General features: G+C 40.4%; 1 protein-coding gene across 5 annotated transcripts in view; it reads left to right on the top strand.

Annotated features, from left to right (window-relative positions):
* The window catches only part of vps13d (vacuolar protein sorting 13 homolog D), a 75,128-nt gene extending 65,958 nt beyond the window's left edge, over window positions 1-9,170 (top strand). For 3 of the 5 annotated variants that reach the window (XM_080898955.1, XM_080898954.1, XM_080898953.1), the window contains exons 66-70: window positions 752-884; window positions 1,961-2,156; window positions 4,177-4,308; window positions 4,391-4,631; window positions 6,606-9,170. In XM_080898955.1, coding sequence (XP_080755081.1) covers window positions 752-884; window positions 1,961-2,156; window positions 4,177-4,308; window positions 4,391-4,631; window positions 6,606-6,737 — 834 coding nt within the window. In that variant the 3' untranslated portion in view covers window positions 6,738-9,170. The remainder of the gene's footprint in view (window positions 1-751; window positions 885-1,960; window positions 2,157-4,176; window positions 4,309-4,390; window positions 4,632-6,605) is intronic. The other 2 variants (XM_080898956.1, XM_080898957.1) reach the window with 1 other exon arrangement.
* Window positions 9,171-26,280: the final 17,110 nt, after the last annotated feature.

Below are 26,280 nucleotides of genomic sequence, written 5' to 3'. Positions count from 1 at the left end.
CTAATGAGATTAAAAAAAACAAGATTCGGATACACAACTTCAAATTTATTTAGGATTTTCTGCAAATCCACACATGATCAAAAATATACATAAAGCCTCAAATATATACATAGACATTAGAAGAGTTAAGTAAGTTTTGTTGTTTAGGTGTATAATGTCCAGCCAATGACAGCAAATCGTCATTTAGTTTTAGTCATAATTTAGGCATCTAAATTCTTTTAATTCGTTTTTGTTGATTAAATATTCTAAGATTATAGTAGATTAAATCTGAAATGATTTAATCATTTAATCAAGCTCTGCCCAGGTGTCACTGTGGATGATTCAAATTCGGTGGCAGCATATTCACCTTGTGGACGTAGCACCTGGTTCATGAGCTGTTGGAAAGTGGCTGGGGCTCCGAACAAGCCAAAAGGAGGTGTGAAAAATTTGTACAAACCATATGGAGTAGAGAAGGCCATTTTTTTCCTTAGACTGCAGAGACAAGGGAATGTGCCAGTATTCCTTGGTTAAATCCAGTGTTGTAAAAAAAAGTGAGCAGTGCCTAACCGGTCCGTGAGCTCGTCAACCCAGGGCATGGGCTACGCATCAAGCTGTGACATTTCACTTGTGCGAGACATGAACGATGTGCCCTGGTCGATCAGTATGTCTTTCTGGAGATGACCTGAAACGGCACCTGCGCCACACTCTTTGCAGAAATGGTGCATAGAACCAGTCCATTTATAGTGTGGTGGGACTCTACTTTGTTTGTCAGTTTGCAGGGACTTTATCAGATGGGCTGGGAAAGACTATGGACAATCGGCACCAGAATGAACGAGAGTACATCAGATACCACGGAGCCACCAGTGGAGAGCACCTGGTAGCAGGGATTCATGGATTGGCTCACGGTACAACTTCAAAACTCTTCTTTGTCTGGTTAATGCTACCACTAGTTGATAAAAGATTCATTTAATTAGTGTCTGAATGAAGAGCCTCCCAAACCCTTAAAAATGTAATTTATGTAAATTCTGTTGTCCGTATGCTAAAATGCTAAAAAAAAAAAAAAAAAGTGGTGGGGAGAACAAATTATTGTTGAAACAAAAGATTTAAGATCAAACAATACAGATTACTGAATGAAAGATGACACTAAAATGATAATTGTTAATAGAAAATATTTGAGCCCTTTGGAATAAGTGATGTTTCAGAATTGATTTTTACATAATTTGAGCTGATCTTCAGATGACAGAATTATTAGCCCCCTATGGAAATTGTGAAAAGTTGAAAAGTGCTGTTTAATGGAGCAAGGAATTTTTTAACTATTATCCACTGTCAGGGTTCCTGGGTCGTTGACCCAGTGATTTCAGTTTGCTCATGTTCAGTTTAGTTCGCCACATTAATGTTCTCACTTCCTGTTTTTTCCCCGTGTCAGCTTGTCTCCCGTGTCATTAGTCAGATTATGTTCAGCCCTGTACTCACCTGTTTCCAATCATTGTCATCATTCAACCTGTGTATTTAAGTTCCTCGGTTTCACCAGTTTTTTGTCATGTCATTGATGTTATGTCGTCGTTCCCGTTAGTGCTCAGTTATTTAGCCAGCCACTCAGTCTTTCAGTCAGCTAGTCAGTTCTGCCGTTCCTGCGTTGTTCATTCACCCACTCCAATAAATCCTCATCATTTCTGCACCGTGAGTCCTGCGTTTGGGTCATCTCTTCCACGCCTCCACACACAACCTCTGACATCCACAAAGGGCGAAAATATGGAACAGTAGTGAACCTTCCCAAGAGTAGCTGGGCAACCAAACTTACACAGCGCAGCAACGACTCATCCAAGAGCCTCAGAACAACATACCAGAAACATTACTCACATGAAATATCAAAGTTACGGATTGCCTACATTAAACTAAAGACCCACTGCCTGCTCCCCTTGAAGCTAGCATTTTGGCAAGTTTGTACATCCTTTTAAATACACGTTCTGTCCTCTCTCAGGTATCATTGGAGGCATGACGAGCATCATCACTTCCACAGTGGAGGGTGTGAAGACGGAGGGTGGGGTCGGTGGCTTCTTCTCTGGCCTGGGTAAAGGCCTTGTTGGTACTGTGACCAAACCGGTGGCTGGAGCTCTGGACTTTGCATCAGAGACAGCCCAGACAGTCCGTGATATGGCTAGTCTAAGTAATCATAGGTGGGTTAAGTCTGTTCTCTGTAGTATTCGAATCCAAAACATTCTTTTATTTTGTTAAAGTCAGTTTTATTATATAACCTCAACCTGAACATGCACCAGCTTATATTTTGACCATGTGCACACGGATTCTCTCCAAGCAGATTAGGCCACTCTGCGGTGGGGAATACTCTTCATTTCAGTAGATGTTTTTCTGATAGTGGTGAAAGTAAGTTTAAGGATATTATTCCTCCACTATCCACTATCTCCTTCAATGCCTTGTGCCCACACAGTGCAGAGCAACTACTTAAACTCTATGCCCCCAGACATCAATTATCTTATTAAATGTATTACATGTTTGGTGCATACAAGTCTGGATACTGTGGCTCCTCTGAAAAGGAAAGATGTAACTGAAATGTGCAATCTACATTTAGCCTGAAGATACTTTGAAATACTTTGTTACTCTATAAAAAAGCTCCCTGTGAAGCTAGAACATCTTACTGTTCATCACTGATTGAAAAAAAAATAATAGCAACCTTAGATTTCTCTTCAGCGCAGTACAGCTTTCAGTATCACTGAAGTTTATTTAGACTCTTTTTCTCCAACCTCAGTAATTATTACTTCAGTAATTCCAAAACATCAACATGTGTTTTAGACCATATTCCTACAAGACTGCTCAATGAAGTCCTGCCATCCTACAATCTTTCACTCTTAAACATGCCTATCTCTATTAATGACCTCGGTACCACAGACTTTCAAGCTAGCAGTGATTAAACCACTACTCAAAAGCCATCGCTTTACACATCTGTCTTAGCTAATTATAGACTCTCTAATTAAAGACAATCTCCAACTTTCCTGTTATCTTAAAAATGGTTGAAATAGTAGCTGTAAAACAGCTAACAGATCATCTGCAGGGGAATGGTTTATTCAAACAGTTTCAGTCAGGTTTCAAAACTCATCACAGCACAGAAACAGCTTTAGTGGAGGTTACAAATGATCTTCTTATGGCCTCTTACAGTGTGCTTCTTCTTTAGCTACTCCTTTGTTGCCTTGGTGGTATGTTTTGAGTCATTGCCATGGTGGAAGACTCATCCACGATCGGTCTTCACTGTTCTAGTTGAGGGAGGGAGGTTCTTGTTCAGGTTTAAATGGGTTAGTTGATGTCAGAAAGTTGTTTTTTGGTTTCATCTGACCACAGCACTTTCTCCCAAGCCTTCTCTGAACCATTTAGACCAGGGAGGCCAAACCTACGGTCAGCGATACAATTATATCTGGCACGCAAGATCATTTCATATGTCAGTTGTTAATGGTCCATCGGTATGTGGGAGCCAATCTTCAGCCCTGCTGAGAATCAAGAAGAAATTCCTGCTAAGTATTACCAGCATGTAGACTTTCCAATGTGCGGCCATAACTTCCTGGATCAAATTTACACCTCAACGTCTCCAGTCTCCCTCAGAATGCTGTTGAAGTTCTGCCATAGACCTGGCAGCAGGCGTACGTTTTATGTGTGCCAGGTCTGTCCAGCATCCTCCCCCGCCACCTGATCCAACTCACCACCAGGTGTTGATCAGTTGACAGCTCAGCCCTTCTCCTTACCTGAGTGTCCAGAACATATGGCTGCAGGTCTGGTGATATGATTACAAAATCAATCATCAACCTGCGACCTAGGGCAGCTGCGTGCACTTATGGACACCCTTATGTTCAAACATGGTGTTTGTTATGGACAAACTGTGATTTGCACAGAAGTCCAACAACAAAACACCACTCTGGTTTCGATCCAGGAGGCCGTTCTGCCCAATCACGATGCTCCAGGTCACTGTCGTTGCCTACATGAGCGTTGAAGTCTCCCAGTAGGACAAAAGAGTCCTCAGGTGGAGCACCCTCAAGCACCCTGCCCGTTCGGCGCATAAGCACAATTGACAGTCAGGACCCGTTCCCCGACCCTAAGGCACAGCTTCATTTTTGTCTAATGTTCTTAGAACTGAAATATCCTGAATCGTTCTTGTTCTTGGAAGTGTTTACATTCTGCTGCTATGTCGTTCAGGCTCACTGTGCAGCGTGTGAGGAAGCCCCGCTGCTGTAAGGGACCCCAGGGTCTGCTGCCTCGATACTCAGCCACACAGGCGGACGGTCAGGAGCAACTGTTCCACCTCACAGACAACATTCACTCCGAGTTGTGAGTGTAACTCAGTTCATTGTGTGTTCTTACAGTTGATTGCCTGCAGATTCAGCAAAGCTTAATGTTTTATTTCCTACAGCTTCATTGCTGTTGAGCCCATCGACACGTACTGCGTACTCATCTCCTCGAAAGTTGTCTACTTCCTGAAGCCAGGTGACTTCGTGGATCGTGAGGCCATCATTCTGGAGGTCAAATACGATGACCTCTACCACTGTCTGGTATCTAAGGATCATGGGAAGGTATATGTGCAACTCACCAAGAAGGCTGAGAATACTAGCAGTGGTGTGGCAATTCCCGGTCCTTCCCACCAGAAGCCCATGGTGAGTTTTCGGTGACATTTTTGGATTGTTCCAGTGGTTTTGATTGATTCAAATTAGACAAAAATACTGTCTCATTTCTCTTTAAGCAGATAGTTTGCATTAGACCAAGCAGGACAAATAAAAGCCAGACACAGATTCATTCACAGAAGAAGAAACCAATCCACTATGTTTTTTATTTTGTGTCCTGTGTGATACTCAAACAACTACACCCATCAATATGGTTTACTGCAGAAAAAGAGACTCCTAATTTCCCTTTGAACATCATTTGCAGTATGTTTGGTAACTAAGAATATAACTTCATCTTAGTAGCCATGTAAGTGTCTGGTGCTTACCCTCTGATCATGTGTCATCACAAGTAGGGATGTTCCTGCCGACTAATTTCCTAAATCGACTAAGCAAGTGGGAAAATGAGACTAATAGACCAATTTAAAACTAAGAAACACTCATATACAGGGCTCTAGACAAACTTTTTGCCACGGTTGCACTGGTGAGCACTTTGCGCACCAGTGTACTTTTTGCGCACCAGCACAAAAGTTAGGTGCACCCAAATTTTTCAACCGCATTGCTTAACACCACAGTTTTACATGTGCACTTTTTGGGGGGGGGGAAATTGCTGTCCATACAGACAATTGATTTGTAAACAATTAATTAACAATCTTGTCAACACAAAGTTCTTTATTTGGAGCACATTTCTACAAGAAAGATAAGTTACTGAAAAAGCAGTGAGCCACCTTCTCCACCTTATCTGGGAAAAAACACTTCATTCCCAATCCAGTGTGTCCTGGGTCTACCCCGTGGCCTCCAGTTGGAACCCAGGAGGCAACCGCATCAACTGGCTCATTTCGATATGTAAGAGTAGCAGCTCTACTGTGAACTCCTCCCAAATGACTGAACTCCTCACCCCATGCTAAGGGAGAGCACATCCACCGCCTGAAGAAAGCTAATTTTCCCATTTCGATTATCATAATATCAAGAACATTGATATAACTGCTTTCTCCCATTTAATTGAGTCTTCCTAGCAGAGACAATTTATCTACTCCTGATGAACTGGTGTCTCACTGCAATTATGGACTCCAGTCTTATGGATATTTTTGCTCCTTTAAAAACCCAGTGTCTCCTTTATCCACTCTGCTGGGTGGAATTTGACCCACTTCCCACTTAGGAGGCTAAATCCTACTTATCCTTACTCTTTCCTTTAATAGCAGACATTATTCATTCTTCCCTAATCTCTGCTTTTTTCCTTTACCTCTTAAAACAGCTGTGATAATTCCAACTCTCAACAAACCTGATGCAGACCCTTCCAACCTAAATAATTTGTGTCCAATTGCTAATTTACCTTTTCTTTTGAAAACTTGCTGTTTAGATCTACTCTCACCTTCCTAACAATCGTCTGTTTGAGCATTTTCACTCTGGTTTTTGGTCACTTCACAGTAGTGAGACAGCCCTGGTCAAAATCACAGATGATACTCTTATGGCAGCTGACTCTGGGCAGACACCCATGGGCTTCAGAGCTGTCAGCATGCAGTCAAGTCTATAGAGTGTTGATCTACTCATGTTATTCAGGTGTGTTGCAGCAAAAAAAGTAAACGTTTGGGGACACCAGCCCTCCAGGACTGGAGTTTGACACTTTATAATAATGGTTTGGGGAAGCCTGCAGATACAAAATTCAAGGTCTTAGAAGTACTCCCCACTTACATAATGTGATGATAACATTGCAGAGGTCAAGTTGTGGGTTAGAAGACCAAAATAACTTTCTTTAATCCCGAACCTTCATGAGCTAGGATTCTTTTTCAATCAGATAATGAGATACACTTCAGCTAAATTTTTAAAATCCATGTCATTTTAAATTGTAAGAAGTTGTCTAATTTAGTTCTCCAATTTCAGTGACTGGTGGCTTATAGGACCAGTTTTCATTCAAATTGTTCTGTCTCTTCCCAACTTCAGTGTTTTCATTCTTTGACGCTCCTTCCGTAGGTCCATGTGAAAAGCGAGAGCCTCGCCATCAAAATATCTCAAGAAATCAACTACGCCAAGAGTCTGTACTACGAGCAACAGCTCATGCTTCCTTCCACTGAGAATGAGGACTGCTTACTGCTTGAATCCTGATCAGGACTTTTGGAGATGGTGTCTGCAGGATTGTGGGGCATTTAATTGATTTTTGCAGATAACAGTTTTTTAAAATCTGTTTTGACAAACAGCAGTAAAGGGTACTGGGTACAGATACGTGACCTGATGTTTCAGAAAGCACAGACATGTACAGGATAGAAAAAAAATAAAACTTGCACTGCAGTGTTCTTTTCACTGTGTATATGTAGAAAGCCCTTGTACTGCATTTGGCCTTTGCATTTATGACTTTTATGGCTGTAGTTGTACACATTCCACAACAGTTCTATATATTTGTGACTAGACTTAAATGTAAATAGAGCTGCATACCAAGAGTATAAATTGTTGTACATACTCTATTATGATGAAATATAGAAAGTCACAACTAAAGTGGATTATGTAAGAAACTGCCTTTACAAATGTATTTTGTGTAAGAGTCTATTAGAGATGGGGACATTGATTTGCACTGACATTGGGGTGGGACATGCAGCCCCCTCATCCTTTCAATTATACACACTGGAGTGTCCGTCATCCCCTACACTGCTTTTTACAATCATAAATCTAATGTGTCTAATTTTATTTAGCTACCCTTTTTTAATGACCTCATAATGAGCCTTCTAACCAAACTTTAAAGCAAAGTGAGGGCTTCCTTTTTACCTTTTACTCTGAGCAGCCCCATACGATAGGAAGCCACTGTTTGCAGGTGTGCGTGCACGTGCGTTATCACAGGCCTGTCAGAGAGATGACACACTCGGTCTGTGATCCTGTTAAAATGGTAAGATTTAAATAGACACTACTTCAAATAAAGCACCAGATTGCAGTACTCACTGTGGGGAACGCATTATTTTCCGACTCATTCAAAACACACATTTCCATTGTTGACTTCTTGCTTGTCCAGTGGTCTTTACTTCAATGATACACAGGGGCCACTACTGTCCTGTCTCAGGAAAACCAAGACCAAAAATGTGGAAGAAAGAGCTGGCCAAGTCTACAATCTCAGTGTTTTTTCCCTATATATTTTTTTTGTTTTTCTTTTTATTACCAGAGCCACAGCTGAGGGGTTGCAAAACCCTGAAATTAGACAGCTGGCAAGAAAGATTACTGCTGCTGTCACTCCTCTTCCTCCTCTGCCTGTGCTTCAAGGATTCTGAGAGTTAGTATGATTTAGGTATTGATTCATTTTAACTATTGCATTCTGCCTGCTCTAATCAAGTTCACTTAATGTTTAATAGTCCACATTTAATCTATTTAGTCATATGCAGTTGAGGGTTTCTTTCTTTTACATAACGTTTGTATATAAAGGTATAATGATATTTTTAAAAATTACATACATAATCTATACATTAAATTAAATCCCTAAAAAACTGATATTAGTCTTTACTACCTCATTTTAAGTAAATTCCACCTAAAGTTGGGGTCAGCTTCATAACAGTTAATGTACATTTAAGGTATTTTTGTAGTCTAACATTTAAACCTTATACATTATATCACTGGACAGCAGTTTATTCATTTTCTTTCTTCTGAAAACTCTAATTGATGCTCTATTCCTCCACTGTCAAGCTCAAACTTTGTGAAACTTGTGCTTCATTTATATAGCACCAATTTACAGCACTTTACCCCTACAATATTAGAGAGGAAACCGCAACAATCAGATGACCTTCCAATGGGGAGCACTCTGTGACAGTGGGAATGAAGAACTCTTAATAGGACGGGATGTGATTATTTGTAACTTTTTCAGTGATGACTTTTGCTGGGCAAAAAAGTAAAACAGGCAATGTTACTGGAGAAGAGCTGCAGGAGCATGTAACTGATGCTGAGAAAGTGGTGGTTCAATATTATAGAGTCGATCCTCACTTCCAACAGTGAAAGGACCGGAAACGTGGAGTGGCAGTTATTACGAGTGAAAATGTGCAGCTGTCAACCATCAAAGTGAAAAAAGACTGGGCCCTCCAACACGGTACTGGAAGGAGATGCCAGTCAACCAGTAAATAATCCAAAGCAAGACCTCAGTATCCACCAGCTACTTGAACAAAAAACAAAACCGATATAGATAAATATGCTCAGTGAAAGCAGCCCAAAGCTCCTCAGAATATGAAAACGATGAAAAATCAACAAACACTATATGGATGCTCCCAAAGTGGCAAAAAATGTTTAAAAATCATCTGGTCCTTAACAGGTATAGTAAATCCAAATGTAGAAGTAGTGTGAAACAATTAAGTAAAGCCTTATTTAGGCAAATAAATGGAAAATGGACTGGTTCTTATATATCACTTTTCTATTCTACTTTTCTACACATTCCAATGATCAGAGAGCAACTATGGGTATCAGTGTCTTTTCCACAGATGCTTGGGCATTGTTAGAATATACTTTTTATGTTTAATGCTTATAAACCTCATTACTTTATATTTCAAATAAACTCATAACACATTTATGTTTTATCTAATCTCACACATTCAAATGTTATCTTTCCAATGTGGGTGTTGGGTTGTGATACCTACAAGAAAACAACTCTGGGTCTCCTGAACAACCTAAGAGGCATGGTGTTTTTAACTTGAACCTTTTAACTGCTTAATAAATTTAAGAAAATGTACTTTGGGCATATTTGTCTTTCATCTCATGAAATGAATCTGACAGCGTGCAGACTGGAGCAGCCACAGATCAAACCACCAACCTTCCAATTAGTAGATGGACTATACCTCCTGACCTACAGCCAACGTTAGCTGTCCAGCCAGGTGCTGATTATCAAATGCACTTAAGCGCTCCTCAGTAGCCATTTTTGTACTTTCAGGCCTTTGCTACTAACAAGCTCCAACAGGGATGACTCCAGAGGGACTGCACACAATGAATGAGAAAAAAAAGGGTTCCCAGTCATCCAGGTCATGGTAGTCTGAGGAGCTTTGAAAGAAAGCAGCTGGAATTCTCTAAGTTTCTTGAAGACCTTTCACCCCTTGTGAGGAGAAAATTGTTAGAAGGCAAAGAAACTCACAACTCAGAGACCGTTAACTTGTCTGTTAACACAGGAGGTAGTATCATATGTCACAGCATTCTTCTACACATATGGCTTCACTCTCTTTTCCTGTGGTGGTTCCAATTCACAAGCTCTCCTTCCTTTAAATGAAGCTACAACTAAACATAATCACAAAACTAAAAAATCTTTCATCATTCCCTCCTGTTGTAGCAAATTTAAACAGATACATCAACGTGTTTCAGACACAGACCCTACATTGTGAGTGCTTTCGGTCTGGTCGTCATAAAATGTGTATCATTCAAACATAATCATTCATCACATTAGTTTCATACTCATCGTCTTCTCCTTCTTCCTCGTCTGGCACAGTGACATATGCAACAAGAGATTGAGATATCATTCTTGATACCATTCCTCTTACACAGGGGATAATGCATGTAGTAAAGATATAAAACATGATAAGTATTAGGCCAATAAACATCAAAACCTTAAACATCAATGTTCTCCATGAGCCGCTCATAAGCCAATCCCACCAATTACTTTGTGAATTTGCCCAATCGGTTACCTGTGCCTGTTGAACGTTTCGAAGTAATTGTAGATTATTTGTCATATTACCAGAATGCACATTGTCTGGAATATATGTACAACAAGTTGTATTAAACAAAACACACAGTCCACCCTTTTCTGCCAAGATCATGTCCAGGGCAACTCGGTGTTGCATAACAGTTATTCTTATGGCATCAATTTCCTGATTTTGCTCTTTGTTGATGCTGGTCGATGCATTTAAAAACAGCCCAAAACGATAATCCAATAGTCAGGGGGTCGCTGTGGTTTAGGACAATTCCTGAATATTGATAACCTAGACTGGCAAAGCTTGCTGCGCATGTCACTTGAGTCATGTTCATAGGTCTGCCATATAATGTAGCATGCTGTGTTGTAGCAGGCATGTGTGAGTATATATAACAATCTTTGCCTTCTGTGCGATTATATATGTATCTATACCAGGCCTTGTTCATCCAGGGATGGATGTGGTCCTGTGTCACTTCAGCCAGGTGTGAGTTGTCATATGTCCATGCCCTTCTATGCAAGTTGGCTTCTTGATCCTTTAAGTGCATCAGAGTCCATGCTGTAAGCAGCAGGGCCAAGGTGGTAAACAGAATAATCTTCATGATGACCAGACACACCGATTTACTCTGGTGAGTGGACTACAGGCGAGAAGTAGAAGGCGGGATATACCCAATCAGCCCTCCCTTCACCTGTAGATCACCAAAGAGTCGGGGTGGTGGTGTCTTTAGGTTGTGCTGTCACTCACTTCCACTTTTTTGCAATGGCTCTGGTGGACCCAAGAGGGCCTCTCAGCGATTTTGCAAGCTGTTGGTGTCGTTAGGAGTACTTGGTATGGACCTTCCCACCGAGGTGAGTTCCAATTCTTTCTCTGGAGTACTCGTATAAGGACCCAATCGCCTGGTTTTAATCTGCAAGAGACTTGAGAAGCGTCGCACAGCAGTTCAAAACAATATCTCTATTTTCTACTAAAGTTGCCTCTCTAACAGATTTATCTATTGGTTCACTTGCATCAAATCATGCATCTTTTCACTGATTCTTTCCAAAAATAATTTCACATGTAACAATTTACTGTATATATGTGTGTTTTCTATTTTTGTTTACCTCTTTGTTGTGATCTGGTGGACATCTCTAAACACCATCATGAGTTCAGGCTTCAATTTCAACCCAATTATACTCCTCTGGGCTTCACGTTCACTGGCCCCTGTACCCTTCTCAAAGTATCCTTCGTTGTCTTAAATCTCCAGCAAACATAATCTGTTTCTTCTCTGTTTCTTTTCAGTATTTTCCTTTTAGATTAAGTCCCAGCCAGGCAAAATATCACATTCAGTGCCTTTAAACAGTTATGTCACACTGTTCTTACCAGCCTGCTGTTAATTCTTCAAGTCCACGATGTTCTGTTGGTCTTCATCAGGAGATTGACTGTCCTTTGAGCTTCTTCTCAGGATCGGGACAAGTGGGAGGTCAAGCTGTAAAAATTTAAGCCAAACTTTGGCCTGTTTTCTCCCAATTATGTTAATCTATGGTTTTGCTGCTATGCTCAAAATTCTAGGTTGAGAAAAGTCCACCTTTATTTATTTGTGACCTATATTGACACACTAAACCATAACATTAATATCATTTTCATTTCTTTTCTTAAAGCCTCCATTTGCTTCATCTGGCTAGAGTCTGTCTCTTCTGTTTTTCTCTCTGGGTGCTCACTCCTTTTATGGGCATGCAAAGGTCCTGTCACACACACACTTCCTGTTACTCTCTTTTGTGTTTCTACAGGCTAATCAAACTCATTTTGTATTTACAATCTACAAACCCTCTGTAATTCTACTAACTTTTAATCTAAAATGTAGCATCATTCACACAATAATTTCATAATCCTCTCACACACACTGCCTTTTAAATAAACTAAACTCTTTGCATTTTTATCTATTTCAGGCATTTTCTGGGTCTCTGTTTTATGGTGCCGTTAGTTCTCTCTACTAACCCTGCACTCCATAGATGATAAGCACATTGATTTCTTATGCTGAATCCTAGTGCTTCAGAGACCTTACTGATCACATCATTGACAAAATGTGTCCCATTGTCTGATCTTATCAGAGAAGGGATACCATATGTTGGAATAAAATGATTACATAAACATTTTGCAATGGAGATTGCCTCTGCTTTTTACTGGATATACAGTGGGGCAAAAAAGTATTTAGTCAGCCACCGATTGTGCAAGTTCCCCCACTTAAAATGATGACAGAGGTCAGTAATTTGCACCAGAGGTACACTTCAACTGTGAGAGACAGAATGTGAAAATAAAATCCATGAATCCACATGGTAGGATTTGTAAAGAATTTATTCGTAAATCAGGGTGGAAAATAAGTATTTGGTCACCTCAAACAAGGAAAATCTCTGGCTCTCACAGACCTGTAACGTCTTCTGTAAGAAGCTTTTCTGTCCACCACTCGTTACCTGTATGAATGGCACCTGTTTGAACTCATCATCTGTATAAAAGACACCTGTCCACAGCCTCAAACAGTCAGACTCCAAACTCCGCCATGGCCAAGACCAAAGAGCTTTCGAAGGACACCAGGAAAAGTATTGTAGACCTGCACCAGACTGGGAAGAGTGAATCTACAATAGGCAAGCAGCTTGGTGTGAAAAAATCAACTGTGGGAGCAATCATCAGAAAATGGAAGACATACAAGACCACTGATAATCTCCCTCGATCTGGGGCTCCACGCAAGATCTCATCCCGTGGGGTCAAAATGATCATGAGAACGGTGAGCAAAGATCCCAGAACCACACGGGGGGACCTGGTGAATGACCTGCAGAGAGCTGGGACCAAAGTAACAAAGGTCACCATCAGTAACACACTACAACGGCAGGGAATCAAATCCCGCAGTGCCAGACGTGTTCCGCTGCTGAAGCCAGTGCATGTCCAGGCCCGTCTGAAGTTTGCCAGAGAGCACATGGATGATACAGCAGAGGATTGGGAGAATGTCATGTGGTCAGATGAAACCAAAGTAGAACTTTTTGGTATAAACTCAACTCGTCGTGTTTGGAGGAAGAAGAATACTGAGTTGCATCCCAAGAACACCATACCTACTGTGAAGCATGGGGGTGGAAACATCATGCTATGGGGCTGTTTTTCTGCCAAGGGGACAGGACGACTGATCCGTGTTAAGGACAGAATGAATGGGGCCATGTATCGTGAGATTTTGAGCCAAAACCTCCTTCCATCAGTGAGTACTTTGAAGATGAAACGAGGCTGGGTCTTCCAACATGACAATGATCCAAAACACACCGCCCGGGCAACAAAGGAGTGTAGAAGCAAGAAGCATTTGAAAGTCCTGGAGTGGCCTAGCCAGTCTCCAGACCTCAACCCCATAGAAAATCTGTGGCGGGAGTTGAAAGTCCGTGTTGCTCGGCGACAGCCCCAAAACATCACTGCTCTCGAGAAGATCTGCATGGAGGAATGGGCCAAAATACCAGCTACTGTGTGTGCAAACCTGGTAAAGACCTATAGTAAACGTTTGACCTCTGTTATTGCCAACAAAGGTGATGTTACAAAGTATTGAGTTGTATTTTTGTTATTGACCAAATACTTATTTTCCACCCTGATTTACGAATAAATTCTTTACAAATCCTACCATGTGGATTCATGGATTTTTTTTTTCACATTCTGTCTCTCACAGTTGAAGTGTACCTCTGGTGCAAATTACTGACCTCTGTCATCATTTTAAGTGGGGGAACTTGCACAATCGGTGGCTGACTAAATACTTTTTTGCCCCACTGTATCTCTGGTCAGTTTGAAAACACATCTGTGATCACTAAGGCATATTTTGATCCTTGACATTCTTTCAATTTGATAAAATCCATGTGGATTGTGTGGAGAACTGGCCTCTCTTAGGTCTTAAGTTTCCTTGTGAGTTGTGTTTTTGACAGAATAGGCATGTTCTTACAAATTTTTTCGCTGAAGTTTCAAAATTTATAGTGTAAAAATTTATAGTGTAAAAGTGTGTATTGTTTATCTATACTATATTTCCCTCCTGTTGACACATGTGTTACTTCATGTGTCACTACAGCCGCTGTCCTGTGTAACGACTCTGGTAATATTGGTTTTCCATCACAGACCATTAAGTCATCTTTCAGTTGTGCTCCACATTTCAGCCACTTGTTTTGTTCAGTGATTGTTGCAGCTTTTTGTTCGGTTTTTAGTACGTCAAGTGGTATTTCTGGGCAGTAGTCGGATACTAGTAGCTCTGCCGATTGTTGTGCAGCCTGTTTTGCTGCTTGATCTGCAAAATTATTTCCTTTTGTGACAATAAAATTGTCTTTTTGATGTGCTGCACATTTGCAAAGTGCCAATTGTTTTGGCAAGGTGATCACTTCCAATAAGATTTTTAATAAGCTGCCGTGTTTCACTGGGTTACCCGTAGAGGTGACCATATCTCTATTATGCAAAATTTTTGCAAAGTGGTGCACTGCTGAAAAACAAACTGGCTGTCAGTGTATATATTTATATTTTGGCCTGTGTGCAATTCATATGCACGTATGACTGCATACGTGCAGCTGACTCTTTTACTGCCTCTGCTGCGGCTACACAGACTTGCACATGCAGGCAGGCCTGACGCAACAGAGTCTAATTTACACAAGTCTAAGTTTCACCAGGAATGTTAACAGGCGTTATTTTTCTCCAAATGCCTGTGTTATCACAGCTTTTATATAACCTGCTCCTCTATCTACACGTAAGTAGAAAGGCTTATCATAGTCAGGCAATGCTAAAACTGTATCTGTCTGTAATGCCTATTTTTAAACAACTGAATGCTTCTTCTTTCTTCTCTATAGATGCAACATTACATTTTCACTTAATGCATTTTTAGATAATTTCTAGTTTTTCAAAGAATTCACCCTCTCACACATCTTACATATTTCAAACTTTGAAGTTAGAGTTTTTATATATATATATTAGTGCTGTCAAAATTATCGCGTTAATTGTTAAGATCAACGCGAAATGTTTAATGCATTAAAAAAATTTAACGCTGATTTTGTTTTTTTATTAATTTCCTGTAATCTAAGACCTTTAAATTCATGAGCACCTCTGGAGGAGGGGGCAACAGTGTGCTATGCTGGCGTTTGGCCTGACAGAAATGATTAGAAGAAGAAGTGACACCATGCTACTATCTAGCTAACACTAGCTAACACACGCAAGCATGGACGAGGGCGGACTTTTGGGTGGAAAGTTTCTCTTTAAGAAGTTGCCTGATGGCTTGTTGGACAAAACGAGAGTAATATGCACAATTTGCAAAGCTGAATTCAAGTACCACAGAAGCAGTTCATCACTGGCGTATCACCTGAGAGCAAAACACCCAACTGAATCCACCTCTACGGGACCTCGCCAGTCTACGCTTCAGGAGTATGGTGCTTGTGGACGAATAACAAAAAATGTGAGAGAAAAGGTAACCAATTCCTTGGTTGTTTGGATAGCTAAAAACTGCCGACCAGTTAGCATAGTAGAAGATGATGGACTGAGAGAAGTCATTCGTGCTGCATCAGGAGATGTGTGTTACAATCTGCCCTCGAGAGGAACCATTGTGTCGAGACTGCACACTTTGTATGGGGACCAGAGGGCTCAGCAGTCAGCAAGCTTGTGCAAGTAAGGAATGTCGCTCTCACCGGAGACCACTGGACTTCGGTGAACAACGATAATTACTTGGGGGTCATGGCGCATTTTATTGATAACGACTGGACTATGCAATCGTTTGCACTAACAGTGAGTAAAACTGAAGAGAGACACTATGCTGAGGCGTGTGCTGACCATTTTCTGAATGTTGCAAACGAATGGAAAATCAAGGACAAGGTAACCACGCTTGGCACCTACAGTGCTCGTAACATGGTTGCAGCCGCCAGACTACTTCCATTTGAACACATGCCCTGCATGGCCCACATTCTGCAAAGAACGGTCACAGTTTCTCTTAATGACAGCGCATTTGAAAGGGCTCTGGCCAAATGTCGCAAGATTGTTGGACATTTTAAGCATAGTCCAGCAAACGCTCAGGAATTAAAGGCACAGCAAGCTGCACATGGACATCAAACAGAACCGCTTGTTCAGGACGTTCCAACAAGATGGAACTCCACCCTAGAGATGATCAAGCGGATCCAGAGAAACAAATTTGGGCTGACCACCATCCTGACTCAACAAAACAGCAAGGTGACTATGTTGACTGACCAGGAGCTTGACAGACTGCAAAAGCTGGAGGAACTACTGGAACCTTGCAGGTAAATACATTTTGTTTCTCATGATTGTGTGTCTATCTTTGCATTCTAGCTTTGTTTTCAAGTATGTTCTCCACCTCCACCTCTCTGTGTATTTTCATATGTGGTATTTATGTTTGTCTCTGTGTGATTAATAGAAAAATACAGACTTGATCTTTCTATTGCAGATATGTTACCGAACTGCTGGGAGGAGAGCGGTATGTCTCTTGTTCCATGGTGTTGCCAGCCTTGTGTCATTTGTTCAGGATTATGGAGCCCTCAGATGATGACCCAGTCTACGTTTTGAGGTTTAAGAAGATTTTTACCACAGACCTAGCTCAGCGGAGGGACAGCAGCAATCTCACATGGCTGAAGATCGCTACTGCCCTTGATCCCAGGTTTAAAGACCTTAAATGCCTTTCCAAAGATGAAAGAAGAGAGGTGTGGGCATCAGTACATGACCTTCTGATGTCAGAGACGGATGCACACCAACCATCTGCTCAGACAACAGAGAAACCCTCACCAAAGAAGAGCAAGATGTCCATCTGCTTGCTGGGTTCTCCTGATTCAGATACAGAGGAAGAGGAAGATGCTATAGACTGCTGTCTGAATCTGTACAAAGCAGAGCCCAAAATTGACATAGGAGAGTGTCCACTACAGTGGTGGTTAAAGAGAGAAGGAGCACATGCCAGGCTGGCACCTATTGCACGCAAGTACCTGTCAACCCCTGCAACCACAGTGCCTTGTGAGAGATTATTCTCACTCTCAGGTCACATCATTCAAAAGAAGCGTGCTTCTTTGTCATCAGACAATGTAAACAGAATAGTCTGCCTCAGTAACTGGCTGAGTGCAAAGAAGGACTAATCCAGATTGCTCCTTTGAAGTGAAAAATGTTCAACATTCTGGGTTTTCAGCCGTGTCTTTTTGTGTTTTAAATACTGAGTTTTGTGCACCCTTTATTGTTATGATATTCACTTTAACCTGTAGGCCTGGGTTCAGTCACTGTTGATGGCCTTAAAGGTTTTTTGTAAGTTTTCACTGTGTTAAAGATTGATGAAAACCATTAAAATTCTCTTTGAATTTCAGCATACATTCTTTGTGTTTATTCTGCATTTACTTCATTGTGTTGCATAAATGTCTGTTACAATCTTAAAATATAAAGAATAAAAAAATGTAATTGGAGCCAGGCTATTAATAAAGTAATTGAGATTAATCGCAGTTAATAACAGAAAATTGTGAGATTAGTTAGTTTTTTTTTTTTTAATCTATTGACAGCACTAATTAATATATATATATATATATATATATATATATATATATTTTTTTTTTTTTTTAAACTTTGAATTGCTCACAGTTCTAAAACTGGGCATTTGTAAATCATATGCCTAATCACTATGTGTCACTGTGATCCACAAGTATGGTCACAAATTCGCTTCCAAACCAACAAAATAAAATAATCAACCAAAACAGAAAACATACATGAGTCAGGACACAAAAAGAAAAATGCTGCTACTGAAACAGAGCAGAAGTGTGAGGTAAAAACTGAGCTCACAGACAGCTGCATGTGTTGGCTTTTAATAGCATGCAGCCTCTGCTCTAAAAACAAATAAATAAAAAATAAAAGAAAATGTGTAACATGCTCATCAACTTAGCGGTGTCCACATATTTAATTCAGCTTCTCAATCCTGTAGCTTTAGCTGTTGTCTACAGGGTTTGGCTTATTAGTTGTTATTATAGATGTGCTCTATATCTCAGTAATATTTTATCTAGGATAAATGACAGGTTTTCAAGCAGGTTAAGTGCCTCTATGCACCTAATTAGTTTAGAAAGTTTCTTTATTTTCTTCATCTCATATGTCATTATACTGAGTTTGAGCAAACCTTAAGCTTGATGCAGACTACTTCATAACAATCGTCCACCTCACATCATAACTGACTAGGTTGCTTCTTATTATTAATATTATATCATTATTAATATTATCATCTTTTTCTTTCTATATAATAACAATAGTATATTACAATATTTTATTAGTGTATATCACTATACTACTACTGAGCCAATTTAATAGTTAGGATCATCTTACTCAGCAAACAGATAATTTAGAATTCATCCAATCTGCACAGATTTGCTTTTCTCTGAACAGGTTTGTGCCTACTTTTTAGACTGGTCTTCTGTTTGCCTCATCTCAGATCCAACCTTCAGTCACATTCATTCTCTCTGTTGCATGGCGGACCAAGCAGTTTATTATTATATATTTTATATTTTATTTTGTATCCATCAAGGGCTTCGGGTGATCTGCAGTTTCACCCTTTCCGAAGCTGGAGACATTTACCTTTTCACACACTTTCCTTGGCTGAACAATGACACAGCCTTAATGTACCTTATGCATCTCTCTATTTTATTTAAAAGGTTTTCGTGTGAATTATTTCCTTTTATTCATTTTATACATTCTGGGCATGGTCGTCATGCCAACTATGTTTCATTGTTAATATCAGTTTACAGGTTGTTATCCTTCCTATTATTAGTTTCAATACGTTAAAAATAAGTTCTAATGCAATTTTGTCTTTGTTTATTTTTATTTTTGTACTTCTTATATTTATATCTATTCGGTGGGGTCTGTTTCCAACCTTTTTAAACTACTTTAAACTATTTTGATCTCTGGTTTTCACTTAATAAGGGTTTTATCAGTCACTGCACTGTAGTGTGACCTGATGCTGATTTTACTATTAAAGTATCTTCTGAGAATTGTACTTCCTGTGGTTTTCTGTTCAAAACGGTTTTACATACTCCTGTATCACATAACATCTGCACTGGTTTGCCTTTTACTTCAGAAACTAATTGATAGACATTAAATACTTCTGCGTCACTTTTGTCATTTTCATTTGGCTTTTTCTCATTTAGTCATTCATTTGAATATTGCCGTCTGTCTGTTTTATGTCTGCAATCTCTGGCGAAATGCCCTTCCTTGCCTCAGTTCCAGCATGTATTATCTCTTTCTTCACTTCTTTCGCGTAAGTCTGTCTGTCCTACGTATCTCTGGCCCTTTCCTCTAAATCCTCCTCTTCCTCTGCCTCTATTTCCTCTCCTCTGTCCCTGTCTGTTACCTCTAAATCCTCCTGAGAATGCGATAAACCGTTTCTGGATCTAATGTGAAAGTACCTGTGCTTGCAGTTTTTTTCTTTATTACACGGCGAGCGTGCTCGGCATGTTGCAATGCGTCGGCTAGTGGTCCCGTATTCATTGTGACCCAGTGTTTTTCAACGTGGGATTTCACTGAGGGTAGCAGGCCATTCAGGAATGCATTTTTTAGCTGCTGTTGGTAAGGACCGTCAGGACCTTCATTATAATCCATTCCTGAATGTTGCCTAAAAACCGGACGCAGGCGATCTAAAAAATCGGACGCTGTTTCATTTTCTTTTTGTTTCACTTCACCAATTTTGCCTATCTTTTTGTGACCATGGCCGGAACACGAATACATTTGGGTTATTATCACGTTGTGCCTCTCCACCTTCTTCACCTTCCCCTGTGGGTTGGCCGTATCTGGGGTTTGGTACTGCTATCATGGGAAAAATGCCGGGAGGACCAGGTGGATCGACATCGCCTCCCATATCTCGTCCGTAGGGATCTTTTCCTATTTTTTCCTGTGGATTTTCACCTAGTGCCATTTTATCTAACATGTTTTGTGCCTCTGCATAAGGACCAGGTTGAGGTCTAAACGGATCACAGGATAGTTTAAGGGGGGTCGCAGCAGCGGGAGTGGGGGTTAGCTTTGCAGCAGCGGGAGTGGGGGTTGGCTTCAGTATTGATGCTGCTTCAGGGAGTGGTGCATATGGTGGGGGGTTTGATACTTCTGCCTTTTCTTTTTTCTTTTCTTGTTTCTTTTGTTTATTCTCACATCGTCTATCTGCCTCTCGCTTCCATACTTGGAAATATTCTAATTCTTGCGTGCGTTTTCCTTTTTTCTTTAAATCTTTTGTCTCTCCTACTTCTTTCAGTAATGCTCCTTTAAGTTGTAATAATGCAGATGGGCTACATTTTCCTTCTCTGGTGGGACATTTGGTCTTTTTAGGATTTCTCCATCTTTCCACACTAATTTGTCCAGCGCCTGGACACATTTTTTTTCCTAACCACTGTTCGTCAACAGTAAACTTAGTGGGCTGATTACCCATTAACACTAGGTTTACTAACCTGCGCAAATTTGCGTAACTTCCCTAAACCCAACACCTAGTAGAATTACTGGCTTTTTTATTTTCTGGTGCAAGTCCCGAGTTAATCACCCCTGCTGAGATTTTCACAGGTCGTCAGCTCGTTTCTCCTCCAGCTTTTGTTGTGCAAACCACCCATTATCCTTGAGGCCTGGCACGTTTGCATTTGCTCACTCAGAGTTGCTCAGATCCAAGTCAGGCCAAACCTCTGTGTTACAACTTTCAGAAATGCCTGCCGTATCTATACAAAATATTCCACACACTGACTGACCTGCAAATATAAATGACACACATTCACACCTCATTGCCATATTACATATGATATTTATATAAACCCATTTAAAGTGAGGTTCATGTAAATTTACCATTCTCTATTTGTTTATCTTCTGACAACGTAAGATTACGAGTGTGCTCCAAAGCTTCCTTTGCCTGTTAGACCAGGGAATGCTGCAGACCATCAGAGAATGCACGGTACATCAAGCCCGCAGAACAGAGCCGGACTGGAATTTGTCAGTTCATGAACTGATGGCATTCATTTCAATCCTGTTTGTAAGAGCAATCATATGTCCTGTTGGTGCCATTGTGGATTGCTGGTTAGAAGGATTTCTGGTGCCAGTAATCAAAGATACAATGCCCCGAGATAGATTCATTTCAATTATGCAACACCTTTGATTTGATGACAGGGACACGTGGGCAGAACGGGTGAAAACAGACAAATTTGCGTCAATCTCCGACATCTGGACACGCTTCAACAAGAACTGTGCTAAGAGTTTCACTCCAGGAGAACACATGACCATAGATGAACAGCTGTTCCCTACCAAGGTTCGTTGTCCATTCACACAGTATATTGCAACCAAGCCAGACAAATTTGGGATCAAGTTCTGGGTGGCCACGGATTTGGACACCAAATATGTCTGCAGTGCATCTCCTTACTTGGGAAAGACCCCAGTCGTCAGAAGGGGTGCCAAGAGGTGTTAGGGTCGGGGGGAATTTACGCAAATTTGCGCAGGCTAGTAAATTTAGTAGTAGGGACTTGCACCAGGGAAAAAAAGGCTCAGTAATTCTAGGCTTAACTTGACTCAGCTCGGTCTTTAGACTTTCCATTAGGCGGTAGTAACTGGTAACAGGTATTTTTTTAGTACTTGCTCAGTTAGGTTTCCAAGTCACTCTCAAAATGTGACATATACAGATTGCATGGCAGGGACTGTGCAGTCAATGGCATCACTCAATGAGTCATGAGAGTGACTGCTTCACACAATCAGTAACAGCAGTTTTGACAGACAAATTGGTGTCACAGATAACACAGAGTCAACAGGGATGACTCCAGAGGGACTGATGGACGTGACGGAAGTGATGGGAAAAGGTAAGCGACCCATGTTGTAGGTGACATCAGACGCCGGAGATTTGGTGGAAAAAAGGGAATTGTAGCGTAGAATTTAACAAAGTTTCTTTAAGCTTCAGTATTACCAAATAAACTAATCAATTGTCATATAACTAACAACATCTCTCCTGTCATCTCTAACACCCTGGAGGACAGCTGGGAGAGTTTAGACGCTCTCCAAGATTACATCGACCGGTGCTTCCAAGATTTAGTAATGAAGAAGGCTCAGAGTGCATCTTCCCCGGCCAAAATTGAGACACCGTCATCGAGGAGATGTCGCCCGGCACACTCCTCCGGCACAACATCACCTGTCGGCAAAGACATTGCAGACATCCTGGTGTCAATCGACAAGCGATTGTCCAGTTTTGATGTGAGGCTGTCCCTGGTGGAGATTTTACACTGGGAATTTAAATCTCGGAGAGAATCCCTGGAATTCAGCCAGCAGCAGGTGGAAACGCTTGCCACTGAAAATGCCACACTATGGGAGTTGGTCAAATCTCTCACCGATAACGTGACCCAGTTAAACATAGAAAATAAAAGAGTCCGTTATCGATCTACAAGCCCGTAGCTGCGAGACAATCTTGTGTTTTCTGGTATTCCAGAATCTGCCGGAGAGGACGCGGAAGCAATGGTGAAACGCTTCATTAAAACCCACCTGAAGCTGCCGGAGGAACATCGCCTTCGAAACAGTGCATCGCTTGGGGGCTGTAAGGTCGCCGACTGGGAGACCACGTCCAATTGTGGCCAAATTCGGCCAATTCAAAAAGAAGGAACAGGTGAAGAGTCGCGGCAGGGAGCTGAAAGTAATGGACTTCAGCGTGAACGACCAGTTCCCCAAAGAGATCCTGGAACGACGCAAGGTCCTGTTCCCAGTTCGACGTAGCTTCATCCAGAGAGGCTCCCGCGCTGTCATCACCGTGGACCGGCTCTATGTGGACGGACAGCTCTACCGCAACCCCGGCACCACTCCGTGGTTATATTGACTGCACTCCAGATAAAAACCCACTACACTCTTTTCTTATTCATTCACACTCTCTCCTTTAACATGAGTCTAACCTTGTAATTGTCAGGGCTCTGTGTGCGGGCAGGCAGAGATGAGGATCCAAATGCAGGACTCGAACACAGAATTGTAACTCAAAAACCTCAGCTTTATTGCTGGCAGGAAAACAAACATGAAGTGAGGATGGAACACTGAGACCAAGGACACACAGGCATAATCTGAGGGTACGACGCGACACTGGGCATGGGAAAACACAGGGCTTAAATACACAGGGTAGTAATGAGGAAATGGGCCACAGGAGGGGGACACAGCTGGGAGAGATCAGGGCTAACGAGACATGGGGAACAAAGCTGCACACACTAACATAAGACAAAGACTTTCACAATAAAACAGGAAACATGAATCACAACTCAGAGACATGGACTCAACACAGAGACAGAAAATGAAACATGGAACTGAACTATACATGAAACCACCATTCCTAAAACATGGATAATAGAAACATGAAACTCTAATAATAATAATAATAATAATAATAATAATAATAAACATCACAACAAGAGAATGAGAAACAATCCAAAACACCAAGATAACTGAAACACAAAGTACCAGAGAAACAAAGAATAATCCATGATGCAAAAGTGAACCAAAACATAATAAACTCAAAATACTGGGTCCAACGGACCCAGAACCGTGACAGTAATATCAGTATGATGTCATAGCTGATATAACACCGTCACCCTCCGTCATTGCTGTAATTGGAATGTTTCCGTTTCTTTTCTTTTTTGTTGTTGTTACTCACCGTTCTCGGGTTTTTTTTTCTTTCTCTTTTCTTTCACTGCTGTGATCACCTACTTCCCTACTCACCTACAAACAATATTTCTGCATATTTACACACCACGATCACGCAAACACATCCACTCAACGGTAGCACATTTACAACAGCCTCACAGCACACACAGACTTATAGGACACACACGCAAGCCACGCTTGTTCATATTAGTGAATATACACACACATAATCAGACTTATGGAGCCTCTCACCACCCATTTTTTTTCTCTTTCTATTTACAAACAAGTGATGTTTCCACATTCTCTTCCCCCATTTAAACGAAACACCCAGCGTACATCATTAGACATACACACACAATTATGGGCATACTAAGGTTTGTCACATGGAATGTAAATGGAGCTGGCACCAGAGAAAAAAAGGTTAAAGATATTTAACCAGCTTAAAAAACTACAGGCAGATGTTGTTTTATTACAAGAGACCGGCCTGTCACAGGTTTAAACAAACTTAAAACAACTGAGTTTCTTAATGTGTTTGCAGCCTGTTATAATTCTAAACAAAGGGGCAATTTTAATACATAAAAATGTTAATTTTACAGTACTCGATACAGTTATAGATCCAGAGGGTAGATTCCTTATTATTAAATTATCAGTATTTAACAAAAAGCTATGTATTGTAAGTATATATGGTCCAAATGTTGATGAACCCTCATTCTTCCACGAATTTTTTAGTGCACTCTCTGAACACCTTGATTGCACACTTATTCTTGGAGGCGACCTCAACCTTGGATTAAATGAAGAAATGGATAGGCTCAACTCAACACAGGAACTCAGCGCAATTGGCAGTCCACAAATATAATCAAACAGTATATGAGCGACTATGGCCTTTGCAATGCATGGTGCTCCCTTCACCCCAACAGTAAGGAATATTCTTTCTTCTCACATGTTCATCACTCCTACTCTCACTGCTGAATGATATTTCAGACACTGAGATTCACCCTATAGCTGTCAGCGATCATGCTCCTGCATCTTTAACACTAATACATAAGAAAAACGCTACATCGCTGCTCAAAGATGAAGACTTTATTAAATATTTTTAAAAAGAGTGGACTGCATATTTAGACTTTAATGACACTCCTGGAACATCAGCTTCTGTTCTATGGGAACAGGGAAAGATGTGATGAGAGGTAAAATAATTTCTTTCTCATCACACAAAAAGAAAGAAGAAAACAAAAACATTCAGGAACCCCAAAAAAACCATCAAATCCTTAGAAGAAGCCTACGTGTGCGACCAAGTTAAAGAAATAATGAACAAAATATGCAAAACAAAACTAGAATTAAATGAAATTATTAATAAAAAAAACACAATTCCTAGTACAAAGACTTCGCTTGCAGAATTTTGAACACAGTAACAAATCAGGTCAATTTCTAGCTAACCAGTTAAAAATAAATAAAGAAAAAACAACTATATGTGCTGTTAAAGATTTATCTGGAAACACAATATATGACCCTGGAAGAATAAACAACATTTTTAGGGATTTCTATGAAACTCTATATACACTAGAGATGGCACGATACCACTTTTTTATGTCCGATACCGATACCGATATCATAAATTCGGATATCTGCCGATACCGATATGAATCCGATATAGTGTGTTTCAACAAAACTGTTTTTTTTAAATATCTTGCTGCATTTTGTATAAGTTCATACTCAAGTTTAAAACAACAACTACACTAAAGCTATTCTGTTATACCTGTATGCAAAAAAATATATTTCATAGTTCAGCAATACTGATCAATCTAATAAACTTAAACCTACACCATCCTCCCTATTCTGGTATTTTAAAGAGTACTTAGCGTAAATATTAAGCAACCTAACTAATAGGGTTCAAACTCCCAGCAACAACAAAAATAAATAAATAAAAAATAGGGAACCACCCCTCACGCTCCACCTCATGATGCTCAATCGACGTAATCAACCTTAATTTGATGCAGTGTGAAAAAAAATGCACAGAAATCAATTCTTTTTCAATATATTAAAATATTAAATAGATTCAACATCTTTCCTCAACAAAATTGCAGACTGCACAGATGGTACCTTCCCAAAGGAAAAAGTACTATAGCTTACTAGGGTATATATATTAGACTTAATAGTTACTATATACAGTAATGGACTTCTATTCATTTTGCATCAAATTAAAACTTTGGGTGTCAGATAATTATTTATTAAAAGCTAGACATTTTAAATGAGAATAAGAAAGAAAAGTATGTCTTTCTGCTCCCCTTTTCCCTGTTAATGCCCTATCGGCCCCCCTGGCTAAACTTTGCTAGATCCGCCCCTGCACAGTTACCAGCGTCAGCTACTAGAAAAAGATCCTGGTGTAGAAACTAATATTAAATACA

The sequence above is a fragment of the Rhamphochromis sp. 'chilingali' genome (genome assembly GCF_963969265.1).
Source record: "Rhamphochromis sp. 'chilingali' genome assembly, chromosome: 12".
NCBI lineage: Eukaryota > Metazoa > Chordata > Actinopteri > Cichliformes > Cichlidae > Rhamphochromis > Rhamphochromis sp. 'chilingali'.
Note: the sequence above shows the minus strand (reverse complement) of the source record. Positions and strands in the feature narration are given on the sequence as shown.